We start from the raw sequence: 15098 nt of genomic DNA, 5'->3' as shown, positions 1-15098 counted from the left end.
AGAGCACATTGGGTTATATAAATCCCAATACATGCACACACAAAGTGCATCTGACAGCAAAAGCTTACTCCCAATTGCAGCTAATTGTATACCACCCACAAAAAGTACAAAGGGTTAGAATGAGGTTTCTATATTAACTGTACAATTAACTTGAGTTCTAACGAGCCAAGATATAGGAAATTATTTCAAAAGTCTATATAATGTATTAACAATCAAAACACTTTGTCATATTTCTCCTACAATAAAAAGAAGTGGACACATAAGTTGGAGTAGTGCTGTAAACAAAGACTATGGTCTTAATGAGCAATTCACATTCAAAACTGAAATAGCGGATTGCAGATTAATGTTTCTCTTGATATGTAGATTCTCCTGTGGATAGTTATACAGGACAAAACCCAATAACAATAAATTATCACTGAATCACAATTAACACATCAAATTTCATCCAACAAATCCATAACTTCAACCTGAGTCAGAACATCATGCTTTCTATACTGCTCTATCACTTGAGTTCACAATAGTTGCTTCACATGAACCAACAAGCTTTTGAGGTCAGCCAAGCTACAGCATAATTCTACAAAAATGTCTAATTTTAACTTAAAACCTTCTGGTAACACAGTATTCTCCTCATTCCTAGATGAAACAGTCCAAGAGCTCATTATTCTCACTATAATAGTCCATTCCTAATTTCTTACACAATTATATATAACTGCAGCTTAAAACTGTTGAACATTTTTCTGCCAGTGAGTCAAGGTTAAGGTGAGCCCTGTTGTCAGAAATCACCTCATATTCATTGAGAAGCTATGGTGATATCACCTCTAAACTTTTTGTTCTGTAATTAGATCAGATGGATTTTCTTAACCTTGCCTCATAACACAAAAATGTTGTAAATATTATTTCAAGATCATTGTAAGAGTTCAGGGAAAACTAGAATATTTTATTTTTCAAATATGGACAGCCAAACTGGAAAAAGTTTTCCAGTAGTTTTCCTTTTTAAAAAGTGGTATCACTTTCTCAATTATTATTCCCTTGCTTATATGTCCAAGAACTGTGCAACAAAAGCAGCTAATTTAGTTAAGTAGACCCTGACTAGTTAGTCACAATGACGCCATACTCTTTTCTGTTAGTGCCTTCTAGGTTACAGTTGCCTATCCTAAAAAAGTAATCTACATTTCTCCCACCACCACCCCAACAGGTATGATCTTACCTTGGGCTGTGCTAAAACATATTAAAGTGATGCCAGCTTACCAAATGATCCATGAATAATATGCTTTTCCTTAATAGCACACTCGAAATTTTTAAAGTATTACTTTCTAGTTGTTAAGTAATATTAGGCAGATATAGGCTTTTGCAGGATTCCAGAACCATAAAATGACTATTACACAGTAATAATTGATTTAATGTGCAGAAGACATATCTTGGAATTGAGAAAACACTGTCTCAATTCTCGATAGTTGTCAAAAGATCAATGTTAGTAATTATTAGAAAAGAAAATAATGAAGAAAGGTGAAAACATCAAATTATCTTTACAAAGTCATGGAGTACTGTGGTAAAGAATACCACATACAGTCTTCCTTCCTCTCATATGACAGATACTCCCAGAACTTAATAATTGTCAGGGTCTTTCTCTGGACCTGCTCCAATATATCCATGTCTTCCTTGCACTGGGGAGTCACAAACTGGACACAGCTCTCCAGATATGGTCTCACCAGAGCTGTATCTTCTTAATGTGCTTCAGGATGCTGCTGGCCTTCTTTGCTGCAAGGGCACATTGCTGGCTCACGGTCAACTTGTTCTCTGCCAGGGCCTCCAGGCCCTTCTCTGCAAAGCTGCTTTCAAGACAAGGTCAGAGAGACCAACCCCTCGCAACAAAACCTGCGTTAAGACCAGCGCCAAGAAGAAGCAACCGTGAGTTATCATTATCGGTAATCCCCTCCTGTGTGGAACGGAAGTGCCCATTTGCAGACCAGACCCTCTTTTCAGGGAAGTTTGCTGCCTCCATGGGGCCCCAATTAGGGACGCAACCACAAGACTGAAAAGCCTCGTACAACCTTCAGACTACTATCCATTCCTGCTCTTTCATGTGGCTACAATGGTGTCACAACCAAAAGTTTTAGGTCAATCTAAAGAGATTTCAGAGCTCTGGGAAGAATGCTGAAAAATTCAGGAGCATAAGCAGTGTTTTCCTCATTGTAAGCAGTAATGGGTTTTTTTCACTGGGTCCTGTGCCCCAGCCAGCCGTAGGCTCATGTTTACTTTAGCCTTCCTTTCGCTGTGGAGATACCTGTAAAAGCACTTCTGGTTGCCCTCCATGTCCTTCACTGTTTTTGACTCCTAATGGTAGCTGGCTTTCCTAAAGCCATCCCTGCACAGACAGTGTCTCTGTGCTCCTCCTGGGTCGCCTGACCCTGCTTCCACATCTTGCATTCTTCCTTTTCATGTTTGAGTTTTGTCAGTAGCACCTTATTCTTCCATTCATGCCTCCTGCTGCCTTTGTTCAGAAAAAATCATTAAAAAAACCCCCAAACAATCCGCTGTCTTGTCTCCAGGACCATTTTACATAGGATTCTTCCAACCAGATGCCTGAACAAGCCAAAGTCTGCTCTCCTGAAGTCTAGAGTTTTGATGCTGTTCACTCCTCTCAAGATCATGAAATCCACCATCTCATGGTCACTGCAGTCAATGCTGCGCCCGACCTCCCTTGTTTGTACATACTAAGTTTAGCAGGATGTCTCCCCTCTTCAGCTTCTCAGTCACGTTCCTCTGGAAGTTAACATCAATGCACTCCAGTAATCTCCTGGATTGCTTGTGCCTGGCAGTGTTTCTCTTCCAGTGGATACCAACCTGGTTAAAGTTTCCTATTCAGACCAAGGTCTGTGAAAATGAGAATTCTTCCAGTGGTCTCAGGTAAACCTTATGTGCTTCTTCCTGTTAAAGTGATCCGTGGCAAATAGTCACCACAGCATCACGCAGTTCGGTCCTTCCTCTAACCCTGGTAACCCTAGCCCATAGGACCTTAATCAGTCATCATCCATACCAAGGCAGAGCTCTGTGTATTGTCTCTGCTCTCACATAAAGGGCCACTCCTCCTCCTCACCTTCCCAGCCTGTCCATCCTAAAGGGCCTATACCCAGCCATGGAAGCACTCCAGTTGTGTGAGCTATCCCACTGCCTCTGTGTGATTCCAATGATACTGTAGTCCTCCAACTGCACACAGGCCTCTAATTCCTCCTGTTTGTTCCCAATGCATTAGTATACGGGCACTTCAGAGAGGTAGCCAGTTGTGTTGATCTACCAGAAAAAGTGTGAATGCTTCTCCCATAATGCTGTCTTCCCAGCACTTCCTTAACTGCGTACATACATTTGGGGTGGGCAGCCTTCTGCACTGTTTTGCCCCTCTTATTCACATCACCCTCCTCCTCTTGCTTGCCAGTCTAGGCCATCACTCCCTCAGTTGTTTAAGAGTAATCATGTCCTTTCCCCCTCATTCCTAGTTTAAAGCTATCCTCAACAGGTTTGCCAGCTGGCTGGCAAAGATGCTTCTGCTCAACTTGGTCAGGTGGATCCCATCTCTTCCTAGCAGTCCTCCATCTTCAGAGAGGATCCCATGACTGAAAAAAACAAATCCCTGCTGTTGACAGCAGCTGCACAACCACTTGTTGACCTGTAGAATCTATCCACTCTTCACCAAGTCCTTCCACCTCACCAACAGAATTGAGGGAAAAAATACCTGGGCCTCCATGCCTTTGACTTTTGCCTCCAGAGACACTCTTGATACGTTCCAGGTCTCTCTGGCGGTATCCTTGGTGCCCACATAGAAGAGCAGCAGAGGTAACAGTGCAAAGGCTGGACAAGCCTCCTCAGTCCTGGACCCGACCTGCAGCAAGCAGCAAACCTCCCTGGCTATCACATGAGGTCAGCAGATGGGCACCTCCATCTCCTGCAGGAGAAAGTCTCCCATTACCATTACTCACCTTTGCCTCCTGGTGCTCCTGTGTGGTTCAGACTTTGCCAGCTCAGATGCTTTGCTGCACAGAGCCAACAGCCTCTCATCTGCTACCAAGGCAATGAACCTGTTCTGCAGCTGTGGATCAGCAGGTGGAGGAGGAACCTTCCTCCTCTTGCCAGAAGTCACAAGCTACCAGTCATCTCCTTTCCCAACCCAACAAGCACAGATTCTGCCTGCCTCTCCCTCAGCACAGCTGTGGGCTCAGGTTCCTTTATCTGCAGTGTCTCAGAGAAGATCCAGTCAATCTCTTTTTCATCATCAGTGACACTGAACAGTCCACTGACCTCCTTCTGCAGCAGCTTGACTTGGTGACACAGATCCTCCATGAGCATACACCTCTGCAGGGAAAGCTACCACCTGCCCCTGCCCAAGGCTAAGTAAAGACTCTGGGCACTCCCTACAGCCTAAGACATGGAGGATTGACTGCTTTCTCTGGAAAGCAATCTGAGTTGAGGCCTCTGACATTCTGAGTAGTTGCTCCAGTGGGTACTGGGGATCGTGCCCTGTCATGCCTCACCACCTTTGCTGAGCACGCATACTTCTCTCAGCAGAGTTTCTAACCTCTTCTTGCACCTGCTGAAGTGCATCTTCACTAATTGCACCTCCCTAATCAGAAGTCAGCTGGAGACAAGAGCTCAAAGAACCCTTTTATCAAGAAGAGTTGACAGAACTTGTTAGAAGCTGCTAGAGCTTGCTAGAAGTAAAAGCCTCCTGAAGCTATCCTTTCCCAGCAGCAGCAGGCACTCTGAAGTTCCTCAAAGAGTTACCAGGAGTTCTCCAATGATTCCAGAAGTTCCTGAGAGATCTAGAAGTCCTAGGAAGCAGAGCCCAAAAACTGCTGTGCAAAACTGCTGTGTTTGTTGGCTGCCTTTGTTAGCTGTGCTCAAGCCACTCTCCTACAAGTTGGTGGGACTTGGATAGGAAAGGGTATAAATAAATGAGAAGTGCAAAGAACATAAAAAAGATGTTCAGAAGAAACAGGAAGAGGACGTACAGCCTGGCACACTTGGTTTACAGGTGCACCAAGGTCTGCCAAAATGGAGCGTAAGCCCCATGAACAGCATCACCAATACACCAAGGCTCACAGATCTGCACAAGATTTTTCAACTCCCTGTTTTTCTGTTCTTCTTTGTTGTGGATATTACACCAGTTTACTTGTAAACTTATAAATTCTTATATGATCTTCCACCAGGGCTTCACTCAGAGTCTCACAATGCATGTCCACCATTTTCATTTTAGTGAAGTTGTAATGGTCACCACCACACCACACCTCTGAATTGCTGGCTCTACACAGCTCATGGGGACACTATCTCCAATCTTAAAGTCATCCTTGAAGGGCTTGTTGAACTTTTGATCTAACCTGATACTATAGTAGTTACAATCAAAATGCATAATTTTCTTGAAGCAGTATGATCAGTCTCTCTGGAAATACAAAGCTAATCCGTGCGTCAAATACAAGTAGCTTCTGACGTACTAATAAATGTATCACATCTTGATAAGTTCTAGATGTCTTTCCCACTCTGCATTAGCAAATCCTAACTGAAAAATAAATATTTTGTCTAATTTCTGTAAGAGACATGTTACCCATATGTACTAACCTGCTCTGTGAAAATTGATTAAAGTCATCCTGAAGACCGTATTTGTGTAGAAGTTCTCCTAGGAGGTAGCCAGTAGAAAATTCTTCTGAAAATGATCCTGGAACTAAGTTCAGATTTTTTTGTTTTTTTTTTTTTTTTTTTTGTTTTTTTTTTTTTAATAAGATAATTAAAAGAATATTATTTTTATTTTTTTTGTAACAAAATTAAGTCCAAACTTTATTAAATAATTCAGAGGAATTTCAGGAGATTGATCTAGCAGTAACTAGTTTTCAAGTCACAAATAAATCTGCTTTCAGTGTTGTTATTTTGCAACATAAGCTTTAGGTAGTCAATTAATTCTCATTTTCAGTGTTAAAAAGTAAACACTGTCATAATTGTAATTAAGATGGTGGCAATATCTATAAATGATAATTACTAAATTTTCCGTAAAAAATGCAAATGAAAACAAAGCTAGATCTAATGTGCTTCTCTTCCATGGAAAGTTGCTCCATCCTTGCAGAACAAATGCTTCTCCAAAGTCAGCACAACACCTGCCACTGAAAACAAAGCACTGCTTTGCAAACATATTAAAATACTTTTATCCCCTGGAGTCCTTATTAGCAGATGAAGCTTGAGCTCCTCATATCTCCCGAGAGCACCTGCGCCTTGGAAAACATTAACTTCACCTCGAAAATCACTGTCTTGCACATGAAGATTAAAAATGTACCTGAGGATGTATCTGGGCGCGAGAAAGCGGGAGGGTTCATGAGTAGGTCAGCAGGAGTTGGCCCCGGGGAACCCCTTAAATCCCGCGGCGGGACGGAGGCCTGACCCTCCGGCAGCCCCCTGCGCCGGCAGGCCAGCCAGCTGCCCCCTGAGCCCCCGCCTCCTCCCAACGCAGCGGGGCCCCCACTCACCCACGCTCCGGGAGAGCTTCACCTCCTCGTTCAGCCACTCGCACAAAATCTCCGACATGACAGGCGGCGGCGGCGGCCCTCACGACCGCCTGGCACCGCGTCCCGTTGCCACGACGACCGGGCCCGGCGCAAGCGCGGTGGAGGAGGGGACGGCGTCGCCGCCCGCGGCAGCCGCCAGCCCCCAGGAGCGCGCGCGCGCGGCACGGGGAACGCTGCGCATGCGCTGCAGGGGGGGCGGGGTCGCGGGCGTGGCCGGGGCGGGGAGACGAGGAGGAAGGTGAGCGCGCCGCGAGGGGCGCGTGCCTGCCTCCGCGGCCGCTGCTGAGGGGGCGTGCGCCGGGCCGTTGTCCGGCCCTGCGGCGGGGCCGTTAGGCGTTGAGCGGGCGGGGCGGGCGTCCCTCGCTCCCTCGCCGAGCGCGGGGCTCCCCGTGGGCTGAGGGGGCGGCTGCGCACAGGGTAGCGCGTGGCTGGCGGGCAGCAGGGTTTTTCTAGTCATAGGTGGCCGGTAGCCCCCGTCACTCAGCGCCTTGTTCGATGGGCCTCTGCCATTTTCTGTGAGGTCTGTCAGCCTCGGCTGACGGTGCAGCCGCTGCCTTCGCCGCCGCGCTCCCTGCCTGCCCCGGCCGCCGTCTCCTGGCTGCGTGGCCGCGTGTCTAGCTGCTTGTTTAATTGGTGTTTAAATCACTACTTCCCCATTCCAGCCCAACTGTAGGCTGCTCATTGCTGAATTTGCTCTTGGGCTAGCACAGATAGTGTAGAGCAGGGGACTCTTAGGCTGAAAAACAATCTGACAGGAAAAAAAAAAAAAATCTGGGGTAATTTTCCCAAATCAGTTCACATAGCAGCACAAGTAACTATGTTGGCACTGTATGAAATGGGGAGGGAGAGCAAAAACGGCTGAAAAAACTCTGCTGGTTTAAATGTGTGCTACATGTTTACAAGGATGTTCTTCAACAGTACCGTTTGTATAAGAAGTCTCGAAGCGTCTGTGTGCCAGTAGAGCTGCCTGTGTGGTTCTGCAGTAAGCCAGTTTGGGGATCCGAGCTTGGTTTGAAATAAGCTTCACTGATAGTGGTTTTTGCTCTGCTTTTGTTTGTATGAGGTCATCTTTGTTTTGGAATCTCACTGAAATACCATGCATACCTTTGGTGCCCCCATTTTGAGGAGTGTGTTACAAAAATATAGACCATAGAGGGGAGAGCTACATCTGGAAAATACAGCGTATGCCATGGGAATTTGAATTAGTCAGTTTCTTTCTCTGGTAAAGATCTGTAGTTGATTTAATGAAGTTTTCGAGTACCTTTCAGTGCAATACAGAATCCTAATGGATTATTTAATCTAGAAAAGACAGGAACAAGAGGATCTAGTTAATAACAGGCAGACAACAAACTAAATGTAATTTTCAAAAGTGACAATGATTAACAGTTAACATAAACAACTTGGAATATTATGGATTCTGTTCCTCTAGAAGTCTTTTGATTGGGTGTGTTTTAAATCAAAATAAATTACTGAGTTTTTTAAGAGTAAATGTGTAATTGGCCAGTCATTTTTATCTTGAGAAGGTCATCGTAGAATTAGTAGCACATGAATGAGTCAAGTAACAGGAAACTTCAAGAGAGGGGATGTACTTCCAGGGCAGATGTTTAAATTACTATTTGTATCCTTTTAAAGATTGTAAGTGTTGTGTATATGTTAAGTTATAAAAACATGCACACTTTAGGGGAAGAAAAAAAATTGTGGTTTTTTTTTTTCTTTTTACAATAATGCTTGCAGTGGGAGTAACACACACCAGTGTGTTTCTGATAGAGTCCAAAGAACAAATCTATTCTAGCTTCATCATGGAATTCAGCTCCAGAAATCAATGTCAATGTATTTATATTTACATACAGTTAAATGTATGTGGTCACTAACAGAAGTTTATGTTGATTTTCAAAATGCAAAGCAGAACTGATTTATATTAAGTTTAGAACTTTTTCCATATCGTCTTTGCTTTGAAAATACTTCCTGTATTTTTAAGAATTTTTTTATGGAATATATTCCTTCAAGTTCATTATCATATGCAATGGATATCTAAACAGCTAATTTTGTTTAAAAATAACATTGGTGGTTCTGTCTGCTGAGAAGGCCATAATAAAATCTTAGTCAAATAAGCTAGAACTGTGAGAGAGATGTGGAATTTCTCTTAAATTCAGTAGTGGTTTGCTGTTTCATCTAAGGCTGTCTTAGCTCTTAAGAAATTAATGTAGCTTTCTTACAGAATTCTGAGTAGTGATGGAATAATGTAGTAATCAATTTTTACTTCATTCTTTCCCTGAATATAAGAACTTGGAAAGATGTCTATGTTCTGCACTCTGAAGGCTGTGTCCAGAGAGTGTTTAAAGGAAAATACTTGCACACAACAAGTAAGGTAACTGTGTTTCCCTAATTCTACCCTTGCTGAAAACACATATTATTTTTAAATAATGTGGTTATTTATTCTGTGTTCTGTTAATTTCTTACTTCTCTGCTAGGAATGCCAGTGGGACTGTCCTGGAAATTCCAAACTGATTTTCCACAGGGCACTGTACTTTGGATAATGTAGCTTTTAGACAGTAAAACTGGGCTGTGGAATGCATGTGAATTTTTCACCTAAAACTGTGTATTTTAAACTTCATGCATCTTCCTGTGGACTTGCTTTGAGAGAGGAGAGAATTGTCTATAGGTTGTATTTATAATGGTCAAAGGAATAGAGACATCAAACAGCAATCTGTTGAGCACAGAAATTGAAGTGCCAGGGATTATCTGTTGCATTTCATTCCTTTTGCCCTCCTGAAAGATACTGTATGTATAAAGAACAAAAAAAGAGCTTATGACGCAATCAAGCCTAGAGCTTTTGTAGATATCAGTTTTGAGTCACCTGGATGTAATACTCGTATGCATGAAGAATAAAAGGGCAAAAATTCAGTTTTTAAAGTTATTATCAATAAACTTAATCTTTTGTCACAAAAGGACAATCAAAATACTTTTAAAGGTTCAAGATTCTAAACTGAAGGGTGAGTTGATTAGTAGGAATGATTTCATCTTAAGGCAACCAAGATTAAGAAAAGTCAAATGGAGAAGTGCCTGAATTCTTAGGTTAAATTGCATTTCTATTGAAGCTATGCAGACAGTAGTAGCACTAAACTGATACAGAGTAATTAAAGAATGTGTGGGTTCAGGAGTTTCCTTTTTTGCACCAGAATTTGTTGCTGCATCACTAAGATTGTTTATAAACATACTTATGTTGGATTTTTTGTAATTTTATGTTCTTTATTGTTTGCTTCCTTTCTCTCTTTCTTGGGAAGTTACAAAGAGGCAAAATAGCCTCCACTTCTGATAGGGCTTTTTTTTCACTTTTCCCTCGTTAGTTTGATTATTCATTTTACTTAACATTATTTATTCCCTCTGGCATGATCAAATGATCACATCCCCGTTGAAATTTAGTTTCAAGTACACTTATCCTGCACAGATACTCTCCTCCTGTCACCTCTGGATCCTTATAAGTGTCTGTACTGAGGACAGGAGAGAAATAATCCCTAAAGAAAAAAGCATGGTCTTGAGGTTTGTGCTCACCACTGTTTCCTCAGCTGTTTGCTAGCTACATCTCTCAGCTCCATTGACCATGCTTCCATTTAGAACACCATGACTCTGGAACCCTGTCCTGACTCCTGCCTTGGTTTTCTTCGTTGCCACAAGACAACAGCTATATTAATTCAGACCAGATGTTTGTCTAGTCTGGTCTCCTGTCTCTGACAATGATCAGTAACAGATTCTGGGGAAGAAATTAGGGGAAAGTGTATACTAAGACTTGTTAGCATATGCTAAGGTGCCCCACAGAACATTCTCCCAGACAACATTGTGGTGAAGGACTTTCTGCATCCACATAAGCTAATACAATTAATTTTTCCTTCCATGAACACATGCAGACAGTTTTGAATCTGTGTAAATGTTTAACATTGACAGTGGTCTGTGGCAAGGAGTTCCATAGCTTAACCAGGCTTTATATGAAGAAATTATATTACCTTTCATTATGTGAAGTACATTGTTTTGTGTATTTTGAAGCTGCGTTCTCTGCTCACTGCTTTCAGTGCTCTAGGAGTTCTCTTATATTTAAACAAGAACATTAGGCATCTGACTTGCAGGTTGAACTGATGTTTCAAGAGCTATCATGCTTCCGATACCTCTATAATAGATATATTTTATATGTACATTTACTGTCCATCTTTATTCTCTCTCCTTCCCTGTTTTGGGCTTGGGAGGTTGAGTCTCTGGAGAGGAACTGTGGGTCCTATGGCATATTCTGCTCTTTTTAGTATCTGCATGAAGGACGCTAAGGTGTGAGTGTGCTGTACAAATACTGTAAAAAAAAGGTCCCCTGCTTTAAGTAGTTGTAGAACAAACACTTGGCAGTGCTAATGTGGCTACATACAACATGTATCAAAGAACTGCAGTTACTGCTTAAGTAGCCTTGTTATATTCTAAACAGGTGTGTCACCTGTGTTCAAATACTGATGACAATGTATGATGCAGTCTGGAAAATCCCACGTACACTGTGTGCAGGAAAATACTGTAACTGGGTACGTTGTTTTCTGTACTGCAAAGTGGATTAGTAGTATGTAGGTTCAACTTGAATAAACCTCAGTAAATTACTGGGCAACATTAAGGTAAGAAAACTGCAGAGAAGTTCTGACATTATGAAGAAGGAACAAGACGAAATGCTTCCAGTATGAGGAGCAAGTGCAGTGTTATGGCTGACTGATGTTTTGTTTATTTTCCATACTGGTAACCAAGTAAAGAAGCAGCTAATGTATTGCACGGAACTGTAACTGGCTTGTTGTACTAAGAAAAGACGGTTCCGTTTAGTTCAGATATAGCACTTCCACACTTAAGCCAAGGTCTGAAGAATTTTTCAGCTTCAAATGAGAATTCAGTGTCTCCAGTGTGATGTGTTTGTCAGGAATCACTATCCACTAGAGTGGATAGTGGCATATAATATTGAATAACTTCTGAAATATTGATGCTGTTTGGTTTCATTTGTAAGAATACTTAGAGACTTACTAAAGCAGCTTTTTAAATTATTTTTTAAAGCGTATAGAATTACTGCCTTTTGTTGAAAGTTCTTGAAGTGATTCTGTGGCTGTACGGTAGACAGTGTTTCTCAACCATTTCAAGAGTGAAGGAACAGTTTATACAGAAAGCATCAAAACAGTAAAAGCTGAGCATAAGCGATGGAAGTAAAGAGCCAAACTGCCTGACAGAATGAAAATTCACATAAGCAAAAGGAAATAGAAAGCTCATTAGAATCTGTCTGAATAATGAGTACATACATGTCTTCAGGACACGGTAAATTACAGGGAAATCAGACACTGCCATGTAGATACAGCTGTAAGCAAGTGTGTGAAACAAAGGAATGGGAAATTAAGGATGCTTTTATTTTAAAGAGGTCACTGTGATGCCACTGAATTGGTTACCCATTTTTGAGCATCTCATTCTTCTTAATAATTTATTTTCCTTTTTATTACAGATTTCTTTCCTTTAATACCTGTATAGTAATTTTTTTCCATCAGAAAGGTGGAGATTCCAGGATGCAGACTGTGATCCCTTAGCAGGATGCTAGGAGTAGTTGGGAAAGGCAGCAGGTAAGGGGTAAAAAAAGTTGAAGATTAGAGACTGGAATTGGATAAATATTCATAAAAGAATGCGACTGGTACAGATAGCTAGCCAAGAAGAAGGTTCCATTAAGGATGGAACAAAGGGAATTGAGGCGACACAAATTGCCTTATTTCTTTGGCTTGAACAGAGCCTTGAAATTCTAAGTCACTATTTCTCTACCATGGGAAATTGTATGTAAAACATACTGGCAAAAGATGTTTTCTGTCAATCCCAATAATTACCCACATCCACACACACCTGTGTCATAATAGTTAGAACTTAAATTACGGGAACGTTTTTCTTGTAGTCATTCTTTCATGCACAGATGCTATGCGTTTGGTGTGGATGAATGGAAGTTCTCTCCAGTTAGTTGCATTTTTGCTGTGCACAGTTGAATTCAGTCTCTGGCATAGTGTTCCTGTGAGATACAAATCAAGTTAATGAAACCAGACCTTTCTAGACAGTTACAAAATGTGAGTTTATCATTTTATGGATGTATTACTTTAAATACAATGACCTGATATGTTTTGAATAGTATTTGGAATACTCAAGGCCTCATCGGTTAATATTTTATCGTTCAATAAAAGCTCATTAACTGTGCACCATATTATGTTCTTTCATTGTAGCTTTTGTCTAGCGTTATTAAAGAATGTAGGCAATGTAACTATAATCCTTTTGGCTATTACTGAAATGCAACTGCTTTTTCTTTTAGTATAGGACAGCTATTGTGCATTAACAATTCTGTTCAATTACTTTTTTAAGGTATAAAATGAAGAATAGTATGTCTGTTCTGGAGTGGACAGGGAATGCAAGTAAGCACAGTGTAACTAAGTGATCTGGAAGTTGGCTAGCGTCCTTGCAACTAATGCCAGCACTTAAAACCCTTGAATACTTGTTCTTTCTTATTATGTTGAATGAGAACATTGGTCAACCATACCGTACATTGGAAATGTTCTTGGTAGAACATTAGGCTTTCACAATTGTTCTTTAATCCACAGCAGTTGTTAGATAATTAGAGTAAAACTGATGATGTAAATAGTTTTAAAAAAATCAAAGTGATGTTGATGTAGCTAGACAAAGGAGAGACCATGGGCTAACATGCCCAGTTGCTCCTTTTAACAATAAATTAATGATAAATCATGGCATGGTAATGCTAGTACACTGAATTTAATTTTATAAGGAGAAGATATGTGTAGACTTTCTTTTCAACAGTAATGACTTATCTTTCAAGTTCCACATTTCTGTCATCTTATGCAGAATAGATATGTTCTCGGGCTGATTCCAATAGATGTTTTTTTCTTCTTGGACATCAGAGTTGCTGATAATGACAGGGTTAATGTTGTGCTTGTGTTTAATGGCTACTGAAATACAATCTTGTTTAACAATACCTTTGTCTTATTCACAGTTTCTTTTTTGACTACGTACCCTGAATAAAAGATTTAAATGGGAATAAACAGTCTACCTTAAAATAAGTGAAATTCTGTAAAAAAGTTAATTTAATATAGAATGACTGAACACAGGCACTAGTGAAAGATGCAAAAACGCCATCCAACTGTTCGTGCTTTAAGTTGTGGCACAAATAAGCATTTTGAAGAAATGACAGAAATTATAACTGTTAAGGACTTCTGTGCTTGAGCAATGGCTGCCTTACTGTTACTGATGGATCACTTCAAATCATATAACGTAGAATGCTCTACATTCAAACCAGTAGTAAGAATCTAAAATAGTGTGCTACTCTGCCTCTGATTTTCTCTGGCTGTCCTACCATTTTTTCCCATTTCCAACTTTTTCTGCTGCATTGATTCTTATTCTCTCCATCAATCAGAATTATTCTTACCCATATGTTTCCATTTATATTATTATAATTAATAATTTATAATAATTATTAATTATTACTATTATTATTGCTCTCTACAATTACCTGAAAGGAGGTTGCAGAGGAGTTGGTCTCTTCGCCCAAGTGAGTAGCGACAGGACAAGAGGAAATGGCCTCAAGTTGCGCCAGGGGAGGTTTAGACTGGATATTAGGAAAAATTTCTTTACTGAGAGAGTGGTGACACACTGGAATAAGCTGCCCAGGGAAGTGGTGGAGTCACCATCCCTGGAGGTGTTCAAGGAACGTGTGGACGAGGCATTGCAGGACATGGTTTAATGGGCATGGTGGTGTTGGTTGATGGTTGGACTTGATGATCTTACAGGTCTTTTCCAACCTTAATGATTCTATGATTCTGTGATTTCCTTCTTCATGTTCCTCAGGTCTGCGCATCTGATGATGTGTCTTCTTGTTTTCATCTACTGCCCTAATCCTTCTTTCCTACCAAGGCTCGTATGCACACTTTGTTTTCAAAGTATTTTATACACATTCTGAATTACGTGTCATGTCAGATTTTTACTGTAACAACTCTGATCGTTCTCTTTTCTCCTTATTCTCCAGAGTGGTGGTAGAAACTGTTAGAATTGCTTTTTAGGTTCAATGGCAAGAGTTTGTCCCTTTTGCCATTTGAGTCATGTGCAGAGTAGTAGGCCAAAAACCCCTTCAGTTGTTCATTTTGTACAAGTACTTTGTAAGCTATTATTTGGCATACGGATGTTTGGCACATGCCTATCTACACAGCTTAGTGTTTTTTGCAAATTATAGTTTTGAAATTCCTTCCACAGAGGGGTGGTAGGTGTCCTGTTCCATCCCAGAGAAATGTTGTATGAATGAGATTTAAAATTAAAACCAAGCAAAATCATGGTTGGACTGTCTGGTATGCACAAAACCAGCTGGTGAATATGCCAGCTTTATAAAAACCCTGAGACTAGACAGAGTATATTTTTTCCCAAGTCTCTTGGGAAACCGTTGATCATTTATCCCCAAATTTGCATAATTGTGCCTGTGTTCATATGTATATTGTGCCTTATTCTGAACCTATGATATAAGTT

General features: G+C 40.9%; 1 protein-coding gene across 1 annotated transcript in view; it reads right to left on the bottom strand.

The window, feature by feature from the left end:
• SPEF2 (sperm flagellar 2) overlaps nucleotides 1-6561 on the bottom strand; it is a 64849-nt gene extending 58288 nt beyond the window's left edge. Inside the window, 2 exon segments of the mRNA XM_059833990.1 lie at nucleotides 5608-5710; nucleotides 6504-6561. Of these exon segments, the coding sequence (XP_059689973.1) occupies nucleotides 5608-5710; nucleotides 6504-6561 (161 nt within the window).
• Nucleotides 6562-15098: the final 8537 nt, after the last annotated feature.

This window comes from Gavia stellata, chromosome Z, assembly GCF_030936135.1.
Source record: "Gavia stellata isolate bGavSte3 chromosome Z, bGavSte3.hap2, whole genome shotgun sequence".
In the NCBI taxonomy this organism is placed as follows: domain Eukaryota; kingdom Metazoa; phylum Chordata; class Aves; order Gaviiformes; family Gaviidae; genus Gavia; species Gavia stellata.
Note: the sequence above shows the minus strand (reverse complement) of the source record. Positions and strands in the feature narration are given on the sequence as shown.